We start from the raw sequence: 11780 nt of genomic DNA, 5'->3' as shown, positions 1-11780 counted from the left end.
TTTGGTTTGGATCTATGGAGAAAAAGAGAGAACTTTTTTTTCTCTTGAGAGAAAGACAGAGAGCGGCGTGAGGAGGAGGAATAACAAAATTGAAGCTTCCTTTCAAGTTCAACCTAGGCTAGGTTAATTTTTTAACGAAAATTACAAAAATGCCCTTGCTCCTAACGGGTGTAACGGGTTCACCCGTTTTCGACCCAACACGACCCGTTAGCTTAACGGGTGGCTAACGGGTTCACCCGTTTTCAACCCGACCCATTAAGCTCAACCCAAATACTGATAATTTCGTGCGAATTCGTGTCGTGTTAACGGGTCGTGTGCAATATTGCCAGGTCTAACTAAAATGCTAGAGTAAAATTAATTTTGTGTGGGAAGTTAAACATGTTTAACCAAAAAGACAATACATATAATTTGTGGATTTATTTGTTCTATAACTCACTATCTATGTAGTTGATCGTAAATTTAAATGTACATTCTGTTGTGGGTGTTGATGAGCAAGCTTGCCAGTTCGTGCATGAGCATTTGTGAGGTAATATAAGAGTCAGAAGGTATGTACTGTAATGCAGAAACTTGTCTTTCAAATTTGTTCGGACCACTTTGCAAAACCCAAAGGAGGTGTCGTATAGCAGTGTAGCTCGGAAATCCGAGTGTCGTATCCACAGAGAGCAGTGTAAAGAAAATAACAGAGATGAAAAAGAACAAGTATGATTGAGAGGTTGATTTATGCAAGATTTGATTTAGAGAAAATTTAATTGATTAAAACACTAAGGCATTGGGTTTCCACTTTTAACATAAGCATGCAACTCTTAATAATTTGATCCACAAAATATTTTCCTTTGTAGTTGTTCAAAATAATTAAAGCCCTTTTTAATTTCCTTTAGAAGTATTCTAAGCATAACTTGTACCATTGGCAACAAACTATCAAAAAATAATCTTCATCAAAATTCTATTAATCTTTGGTAATTCTCTTCTCTTTTAAAAGCATGAAAGTTTTTACTACACAATGGGAAAAACATGATTGAACCCATGAAATAGATTATCAAACATCCATCAATTAATTAAAAATAAAACTACAAATTCCATTTGAACAAAAACTACAAATTCACATTAAAGCTTAAGTTTGGATCAAACTAATAAAAATTACACACTTATATTAAAAGCTTTCTCCCTAGCCTTAGCTAGGGAGTTAGTTCCCCATAATAAAATAAAACTAAAAACAGAAATTAAAACTTAGAAAGATGGAGGGAAGAGAGAAAGCTCAAGAGTTGTGGAGCTTGGTGTGATTTTACAATGCCATAGCTCCTCCTATTTATAGGAAAATGGGAGCAATTCTAAATTCATTAAATCCCTCCATTCATGAATTTAATATGTATTCCACTTGCCATCAAACCAATTGCCAATTTGCTTCCATTACTTATTCCATAGTGTTGATGACTCCATTCTCCAAATTCTTCATCTTTTTCAATGCACAACCGTAACCCTCATCTTAATATTTCTTCTTTTCTTCAATTGATGCTCCACTTCTACTTGCTTTTGTTATTCAATCCTTTCTTTTGGTTAAGTGTTGCACCCATTTGCCTACTAGCATCCAATGATCTTCTTCAACCTTAAGATAAAATAATGAAATCATCATCAATTATGTAATGGGTATGTAAGCAAGTGCAAAAGTGAAAAACAAACCTAATTAACTAAAATTGTAAGAAAATCAATTACTAACAAATATATTTAGGGATAATAAATGTGATAGTTTATGTGCTCATCAAAATGAGACACGCAGCATGTAGAAGATGGACTAAATTTTAGATTAATACTAAACTTGATTTTTGTGATTTTGGTATATTAATTAGACAACGAGAGACAGAGAAACAAGAAGACTTAAACACAACTAACATGCAATACACCATTAAAAACAGAACCAGCTTATTACACCCAATCCACACACTATAAAGTATGGATACATAGTGTCATGCTTACATTTCAACAGTTGATAGGTACTATAAGAAATGGAGTACACTTTCAAACTCAGAGAGAATAGAAAGAACTTCAAACTCAAAGATTGATGATGCTTTAACAATCACTTGGAGAGATCCTTGAACTCCTTTGATGTGAAACTGAGACCTGCATTGCATCTCATAGAACTTCAACATGACAACTCTCTGAACCACATTCAAAATTTTAAAATTTTTAAAAGACGTATAGCCGAGCGGCTATACTCTTTAAATATATTCGAATATTTACAACTTATAGCCAAGCGGCTATACTCTTTAAATATATTTCAAACAGACACGAAGCTTGCACTCGCAAAGGACGGAGCTTGCAATTGCAAAGACTATTTTCAATTTCTATGTGATACTGTGGACGGTGGTAAAGACTTCTAGTTGCTTGGTTATGATTTTGAGAGCTATTTATAGGCTCAGGTAATTATTTCTGTTTACTTGGCAATCCCAACCCAAAGCATATATATGCATTTTGAGTTTGGTGTTGTATAACTTACTATGGTGCGTGGGATTTGAATCTATATGACTATAGGCTGCTGTTGATAAAGCATTTGCGGATCCAAATAAGTGGACTCAGATGAGCATCCTTAGCACAGCCGGGTCGGGGAGATTTAGCAACGACAGAACAATCCGAGACTACACGGAGAAGACTTGGGGAATTGAACCATGCACACTCCCTTATGATGGCTAGGTCACCCTCACCCTCACCCTCACCCTCATCCACACCCCAGTAGCAACATTTTACAGATTTGAATGGAAGGTATCGGAAAGAATTTAAATTCTCATTCTCCAATATTGCTTGTATAAAAAAAAAAAAAAAATGAAGAAATAGCTGTAGACCAATGGGCTAAAGTGGTGTTTTAGCCCTAAACCCTAAAAGGATATGACAAAATTGTATATTTAAACAGTATAGCCGCGCGGCTGGACTTTCTAAATACATTCGAACATTTTAAAAGTATTGCCGTTCGGCTATACTCTTTAAATACTAATATATTCGAATATTTTAAGAGTATAGCCGACCGGCTATACTCTTTAAATATATTCAAAACGACCACGAAGCGTGCACCTCTCAAAGGACGGATAGCAGTCACAGCCATTCCGCTTCTCCATCAACTCAAGCTTCGATTTCTTCGGTTTCGGCAGCTTCATCCTCCTGATTCGGCACCGAAAAAAGATCCAACCCGCCTAGGAGGCCCGCCCAGCCGCCTAGCCGCCTAGCGCCCGCCTAGCTCCCGCCTAGCCGCCTAGCTCCCGCCTAGCCGCCTAGCCACCCGCCTAGCGCCCGCCTAGGCCGATTTTTGGAACCCTGTGATTGACTGAAAGTCTGAAACCCGAAATTAAAAAAATTTAGCTGTAAATTTAAGGATGTCATAATTGGATTAATTGGAAATATTTCAGGGGAAGAAGTGCACTGGATACCCAGGGTTTAAGGCTCGTGTGGTTTCGTCAGGGGGAACGTTTGTGGAAGCGGATCCAATAGATCTTTGTGTCACTGATGGAAATCTGGTTACCGCAGCAGCGTGGCATGGCCAACCAGAGCTTATTTCTCAGTTGATGACATTGCTTGATATTCGAGTATCATTCTAAGCACCCTTTACCAGGTCAGCTGCTTCCAATTAATATATGTAATTCAATAAAAGAAGAAGAGCATATGTTAAGGTGATGTGTGTATCTGTGAGGGAACAATGATGCTCTGATTCTGTTGTATATGTACCAATTGTGGTTGGAACTTGTATGTTTGTAACTACGTAATGTTGATTATGATTTTTATGTAAATCCTTGAATCTGCTTTCAGATCTAGCGTTTACATTCCTAGTTTAATGATTAAAATCTATCCTTATTTCGAAACTAAATGAGTTGAAAGTGTACAAAATGCAGAAACAATAATATAAAGTTAGGCATACAAACTGTCAGAGATTCACTTAGGTTTGAAATTGGATATGATTTGTTTTCACATAGAACTAGAATATTTATACAAGTGGTGGGTACTTGGTCTCCAAGTACATTCCTATTTGGTTAGAATTACCTATAATTACATGGGATTACAATATCACAATAAAGGAAAACTAAATCACAGATATTGGAGTTGCTGGTTTTGTGCTAATTAGGTGCCATCTCTATTACAAACAAGGATGCAAAATCCTCAATAACAATCCAAAATCATATAACAAAATTGAGATTATAAATTTTGGAATTTAAAGTCCAAGCATGATATGGTAGATATGGGAGCTGCTACAATGAGGGGGATGTCAGTGTGGGGTTTTGAGTGAGGGGTTCAATCCAACCATCCAACCATCCAATCATTAAAAAAGTTTAAGTTCAGAATTTCCTTTATATTATTGGATAGTGGTATTGAACCCCTCGCCTACAATCCCTCATTATAGCATTTCCGTGGTAGATATACATATATAATGTAGATTCCATAAAATTTTAACTTCTTATGCTTTTTAACATCAACTAAAATGCTAGAGTAAAATTAATTTTGTGTGGGAAGTTAAACATGTTTAACCAAAAAGACAATACAGATAATTTGTGGATTTATTTGTTCTATAACTCACTATCTATGTAGTTGATCGTAAATTTAAATGTATGTTCTGTTGTGGGTGTTGATGAGCAAGCTTGCCAGTTCGTGCATGAACATTTGTGAGATAATATAAGAGTCAGAAGTTATGTACTGTAATGCAGAAAACTTGTCTTTCAAATGAGACACGCAGCATGTAGAAGATTGACTAAATTTTAGAACAATACTAAACTTGATTTTCATGATTTTGGTATATTAATTAGACAACTAGAGACAGAGAAACAACAAGACTCAAACACAACTAAAATGCAATACATTTCAACAGTTGATAGGTACTATAAGAAATGGAGTACACTTTCAAACTCAGAGAGAATAGAAAGAACTTCAAACTCAAAGATTGATGATGCTTTAACAATAACTTGGAGAGATCCTTGAACTCCTTTGATGTGAAACTGAGACCTGCATTGCATCTCATAGAACTTCAACATGACAACTCTCTGAACCACATTCAAAAAATTTAAATTTTTAAATGACGTATAGCCGAGCGGCGATACTTTTTAAATATATTCAAATATTTTAAACTTATAGCTGCACGGCTATACGCTTTAAATATATTTCAAACAAACACGAAGCTTGCACTCGCAAAGGACGGAGCTTGCAATCGCAAAGACTATTTTCAATCTCTATGTGATACTGTGGACGGTGGTAAAGACTTCTATTTGCTTGGTTATGATTTTGAGAGCTATTTAGAGGCTCAGGTAATTATTTTTGTTTACTTTGCAATCCCAACCCAAAGCATATATATGCATTTTGAGTTTGGTGTTGTATAACTTACTATGGTGCGTGGGATTTGAATCTATATGACTATAGGCTGCTGCTGATAAATCATTTGCGGATCCAAATAAGTGGACTCAGATGAGCATCCTTAGCACAACCGGGTCGGGAAGATTTAGCAGCGACAGAACAATCCGAGACTACGCGGAGAAGACTTGGGGAATTGAACCATGCAGACTCCCTTCTGCTAGCTAGGTCACCCTCACCCTCACCCTCACCCTCATCCACACCCCAGTAGCAACATTTTACTGATTTGAATGGAAGGTATCGGAAAGAATTTAAATTATCATTCCCCAATATTGCTTGTATAAAAAAAAAAAAAGAAGAAATAGCTGTAGACCAATGGGCTAAAGTGGTGTTTTAGCCCTAAACCCTAAAATGATATGACAAAATTGTATATTTAAACCGTATAGCCGTGGGGCTGTACTTTCTAAATACATTTGAACATTTTAAAGGTATAGCCGTTCGGCTAGACCCTTTAAATATATTCGAAACGAGCACGAAGCTTTCACCTCGCAGAGGACGGATCGCAGTCATAGCCATTCCGCTTCTCCATTAACTCAAGCTTCGATTTCTTCGGTTTCGGCAGCTTCATCCTCCGGGTTCGGCACCGAAAAAAGACCCAACCCGCCTAGGAGGCCCGCCCAGCCGCCTAGCCGCCTAGCGCCCGCCTAGCTCCCGCCTAGCGGCCTAGCGCCCGCCTAGCCGCCTAGCCACCCACCTAGGCGGATTTTTGGAACTCTGCGATTGACTGAAAGTCTGAAACCCGAAATTAAAAAAATTTAGCTGTAAATTGGAGCATGTCATAATTGGATTAATTGGTTATATTTCAGGGGAAGAAATGCACTGGATACCCAGGGTTTAAGGCTCGTGTGGTTTCGTCAGGGGGAACGTTTGTGGAAGAGGATCCAATAGATCTTTGTGTCACTGATGGAAATCTGGTTACCGCAGCAGCGTGGCATGGCCAACCAGAGCTTATTTCTCAGTTGATGACATTGCTTGATATTCGAGTATCATTCTAAGCACCCTTTACCAGGTCAGCTGCTTCCAATTAATATATGTAATTCAATAAAAGAAGAAGAGCATATGTTAAGGTGATGTGTGTATCTGTGAGGGAACAATGATGCTCTGATTCTGCTATATATGTACCAATTGTCGATGGAACTTGTATGTTTGTAACTACGTAATGTTGATTATGATTTTTATGGAAATCCTTGAATCTGCTTTCAGATCTAGCGTTTAAATTCCTAGTTTAATGATTAAAATCTATACTTATTTCGAAAAAGAAAGGCTCTGGAGGATGCAAATGATCCCACCATAATAAGATGCCTTCACCATCTCCTTGTGTTGATGGATAAAGTGTTTTCACTCAAGCCACCCAAACTCATTCTCAACTCTTAAGATAGTTTCTTCTCCACTTCAATTTTATGAACCATTCATGTAAATATCAACAGTTATGCAGTATTATTGAATACTAAAGATTTAAAGCACATCAAATGTTTGGCTCCAAAGGAAAACTAGCATTTGTGCTTTACATGAAAAACCAAGAGGAATTCAAACGAAGAAAAAGGATTGTGAAATCACTGTTGACAGAAAAGAAACATCTTTGCTTTGAAACTAAACATCCAAAGGAAAACTCCCAAATTTTATGTACAAGAGTTGAAATATACTGCTTTAATTAGCACTTAGCGACCTGAAACTTGAGAAACCGATACAGTGGCGTTAGATCAGTAGAGGTTGATGTGTCTCCCTTCACTCTCTTATCAGAATCAACAAAAACAGGCCTAGTGAGCGCCCTATTCTCCAAGGAGCTAGTGCTTTTAAGTAGAACTACAACTTCAGACATTGTAGGCCTTTGTGCAGCTGATGGTTGAGTGCACATCATAGCAATTTCTATAATCTTCTTTACATCTTCTGGTTTGTATTCATTTGGATCCACCAGCTCCACGTGCTTGCCATTCTCATACAGTTTCCATGCCTAACCATTAATGTGAAAAAGAAATAAAATAAAATAAAACATGTTACAATTCTAAAGTAATTAAGCAGAATATAAATCTCAGGGAAGAATTATATATACAGTTTGGAAGTTACCTTTTCAAGTAGAAATTCACCCATAGCATCAGATTTGATTTCACTGCTCTTTTGGCCACTTATGATTTCAAGGACAACCACACCATAACTATATGTATCCACCTTTTCTGAAAATTGGCCATGAATTGCATATTCAGGTGATATTCAGGTGCTGTGTATCCCCTGTCAATGTATCAAATAAGTGGAGTCGCCCTAGTGTACCGGCCATGTATATAGTAGATTCATATCACTTTTTGTGTGCGGATAGAACCGTAAGTAGGTCAAAACAAAAGACCGGTATAAATATCGTACAAGAGTAATGATCATATAGATCTCCAGCCGGGGTTGATGCCTGTGGGAATTGAAGTACTTTAACTTACAATGTTCCAACAAATCTGGTACTGAGATGAGTCTGATCATATGGTAGAAGCCTTGCCAGCCCAGTTGAGAGAGAGCCTCTTTTTGGACCTATTTCCCATGGAAGAAGGAAAAAAAAAAAAACAGATCTTTAAATGAACAAATAAAACAATAAAATGTATATGTAAGCATGCATTTAGAGGTAGCTGAGCTGAAAAGCCTAAAATTATTACCAAATATGAATCTGTCGAGGCTGTTGTTTGCCATGTAATCATATATGAAAAGCAATTCCGGTCCTTTGCTACAACATCCAAGAAGACGAATGAGATTCCGGTGATGAATGTTATTTTAGAGCTCTTTAGCATATAATTTACCCTGTAGATGTCTGATAAGCTCATAATTTCATACATATACATGCCTTATTTACTTACTTCTTTTGCTTAGTTTCTTAGATTTCTAAGTTATTTGCCTCCCTTTGTGTGTTTTGTAGGCAAATAGAGCAAGAGAGCATAATTCATGCAATTCAAGCATGTTAAGGCCTAATTTGGATGAATGGATGAAGAGCTTAAAGACAAACTCATTTTGGCTACAGCCCCCTCCCAGTCCAGTTCCGTAGGTCACATTGCAATATTTGTTTCAGCAACCTACACAGCTCGGATGAGGCCGCATTCTTCATGAAAGTTGTTCCAATGGGTGTGTACTATAACATATCCAAAATTCAGCCCCATTGGATAAATATGGAGTCTGTTACCTAGCAAACACAAAGCCATGCTCAGGATGGATTTTTTCAGCGCGCAAAATGAGTTAGCAATTTGTTTTGGCCTTAACTTCCTCCTCCGACCTTGGATTGGCCCAAATGATATATGGCTGGAAAGAAGACATTCTGAACTTCAAGTTTGAGTGCTTAAAGTCTTAATTTACTTAAGGGAAGCCCAATTCGTAAGCCCTTGAAGTTGCTGGTCATGCTGACCTCAGGATGAGCTATTGTTTCTGGTTGGAAGCTTGGTCATGGTGAGCTAGGCATGAGCTATTGAGCTGGTTGGAAGCTTGGTCATGGTGACATGAAGATGAGCTAGGGCTGCTGGTGGGATTTATTGGTGAAGTGCATCAACCAATTCAAATTTTCTAATACAAGTGCATCAACCATTTCAGATTTTATAAAACAAGTGTTGTATGCATTAGCCATATTGAATTCAGATTTTTCACTTCCTTAGGCCTATAAATAGGGAGGTTCTCTAAGCTTGTAAACACACCCCAAGGGGGGGAGCTCTCAAGCACTTCTCTAGAGCTCCCTTCCCTTCTCTCCCTCAAATTCTCTTAATTTTGCTTTCTAGTTCTCAATTCTAGCTTTCCTTTTGCTTCTTAGTTGTAGTTTATTTTTCTTTGTAATGTAAATTCTTTTCTTAAGTTTTCAAGTTGAATTAGTTTCCAAGTTTCAATTATGGTTTTTGTTCTTATTCATTATGCTTATAAGTTAATATGCTAGTTTGAATGATTGATCACCATTTAGGCTTGCATATTAGCTATCTTGGTTTGAATTAAGAGTATACACCATGCTTTAATTCGAATTGAACTATGAATAGGAAGAGTATGTATGGACATTCGACAACAGGGATTAGATACATGCTTGGTTGTTTAAATTGTTCTTCTATGCTTAATGGGTTCCTAATGCTTAATTTTAGGTTAGACAACAAATGATCAAATTAGGGAATTAGGAACACAAGGTTATGACCACACACCATGGCTTAATCATACTTTAGCTAGAATCAATCCATTAATCTAATTGAACTTGGGAACTTATCTGCTTGAGTTAGCCATTTCTTTCTATCACCTTATCATCCATTAAACATCCTACCATCTAGGGGACATGTAGAGTATGATTGTATTTGAGATTGTAATGTATTCAAGGCAATAAATGAGCTATTAAAAAAAATAATCAAAAGGGAAAAGAAGTGTGGCCAATGTAGTCACGACCCTAGGGTGATATAAGGAGAAATCAAGGTGATCTAGGGTAAAGAGCCGGACCGTAACAAATTGGTTTGGTTTTGACCAAGAAAAAGTCAAATGGTTTGAAAACCAAACCGGACCGTATATGATTTGGTTTGGTTTGGTTTTGAGCTTTTGTAAACCGACTTAAACCAAATTGGACCGTTTATGTGTATATTTATTTATTTATATTTTATTTGATATGTGTAATACTCTAATTAGTTAATAACTATATATGAATATTTGAATTGAGCTATATTAGTTAGTGAAATATGAAGTTTTATGACCTTTTGAGCTTTAGGTTGGTTTCGTACTCTAGAAAATGATTTATGTAAGAAGTAAGTTGTGAATTTGTTGGTTATAATTGAGCTAATAATGTTGAAAAAATGCAAAAAGAAAGAGAATTGGGCTTAGGCCCAAACCGGCCGAACCAAACCGAACCAAACCGTTTTAAATTGGTTTGGATTGGTTCGGTTTCCCTTATAACTTTAATCCAAACTGAACCAAACCAAACCGTTATATTTTAATTGGTTCGGTCGTGGTTTGGACGTGAAACCGATCCAATCCGAACCGTGCCCACCCCTACCTCCAACTATGACTCCAATAATGATGGCTTTCTTTCTTGAATTGCCTCCTGCGAGATAATATATGAAAAATATTAAATTGTGCTTTCGGGTACTTCCAGATTAAAGACAAAGTACTTTACTAGTACGCATAGGATTGTTCGGAACATCAAATATGTTCACCAAATGATGTAGTCGGTAACAATATTTCATGTATTCAAATTCGGATCCACATAAAGCCTAGCTAGCTAATATATTAATAACAAGTTACATATTTACATGTAGCGATGACACATCACTTAGTTGCGGCAAAGAAACCGTTGATCTTGGGTGTTGCAAGTTGGAGATCTACTAGCAATTTTCTAGCACTTGCACTAAATGCAGTAGCTTGTGATGCAGTGTTATTGCCACAAAGCCCCTACATTACCAGGAAGGGTAGTCTGGTCAAAGAACTCAGCGCTCTCGTACCTAAACCAAACCAGACAACAGTTAACAACAATGTGACTAGCAATATGGTATGTTTGGTCGACACATGGAATATTTAATTTTTTTTTTCTTGGCCATGAGACTTATGTTTATTTTTCTTTAACTGCCAAATTCTTGTTATTGGATTATCGTTTAAAAAGGGAAAAAAAAAAGTGTCTATAGGTTGCCGTATCTATTGGATCAGCACTTTTAGATTGTTCTATTTTTGAGTATGGCCGCGCGGCTATACTTTTAAAATATTCTATTCGTCGCGCACATACTTAAAAAAAATCAATTTTCGAGTATAGCCGCTCGGCTATACATTTCTAATTACGGAGTATAGCCGCGCAGACCTGTACTTCTTGTTGCAGGTGCTTATTGGGTGGAACCCGAGACCATGTTGGCGTGTGTTGTTGTTGTTGATGGTAATATAATTACTGGGGCTACATATGAAGGCCATCCTGAGTTCATTAGGCTTTTTGTGAAGGCACTAGGAGGTAACATAACTGGTTCATATAGGAGGATCCTGTTTCTCTGTGGGGTTAAGTTTTATTTTCCTTCTTAGTGCAATGAGAAATATGAAATTGTGATGCCGATCAATATTAAATATATATAGTATCGTGATTGTCACTGTCCAGTATTTGTTTTTTAACGTGCATTGTCCACGACAAAATATTCTGCTGAAGTTAAAATCTTTAATATTATGATTCAAATTGCAGTAACCCAGAATAAACAAAAATGAATGAATAAGGTGAAAATGGTGTATGTGCTCTTGAACCTGTCTTCATGAAGCGGTATACATTTGACCCACAATACATGCCATATGTCAAAAGCTTCTTCGTATAATATATACATGCATGAATGGGCATAAAGATAAAATGAAAAGAAGAGGATTGATGGAGATTTTCCCTGTTACAGATACTTCTGAAAGATAGTGAAAATAACCTGAATAGGCTTTACCAGATTTGCCACAATTCTGGTGTGATAGGG

General features: G+C 36.9%; 1 protein-coding gene across 1 annotated transcript; it reads left to right on the top strand.

The window, feature by feature from the left end:
• Window positions 1-463: 463 nt before the first annotated feature.
• On the top strand, window positions 464-6371 carry LOC148295406 (protein DJ-1 homolog D-like). Its single transcript, XM_088250144.1, has 3 exons — window positions 464-526; window positions 3393-3569; window positions 6183-6371. The coding sequence occupies exons 1-3, from the start codon at window positions 464-466 to the stop codon at window positions 6369-6371; spliced, it is 429 nt and encodes a 142-aa protein (XP_088106270.1).
• The last annotated feature ends 5409 nt before the right edge of the window (window positions 6372-11780 follow it).

This window comes from Prunus avium, chromosome 3 (assembly GCF_965620075.1).
Source record: "Prunus avium chromosome 3, drPruAviu1.hap1.1, whole genome shotgun sequence".
Classification (NCBI taxonomy): domain Eukaryota; kingdom Viridiplantae; phylum Streptophyta; class Magnoliopsida; order Rosales; family Rosaceae; genus Prunus; species Prunus avium.
The sequence above is the reverse complement of the archived record's forward strand: the minus strand, read 5'-3'. Positions and strand labels throughout refer to the sequence as shown.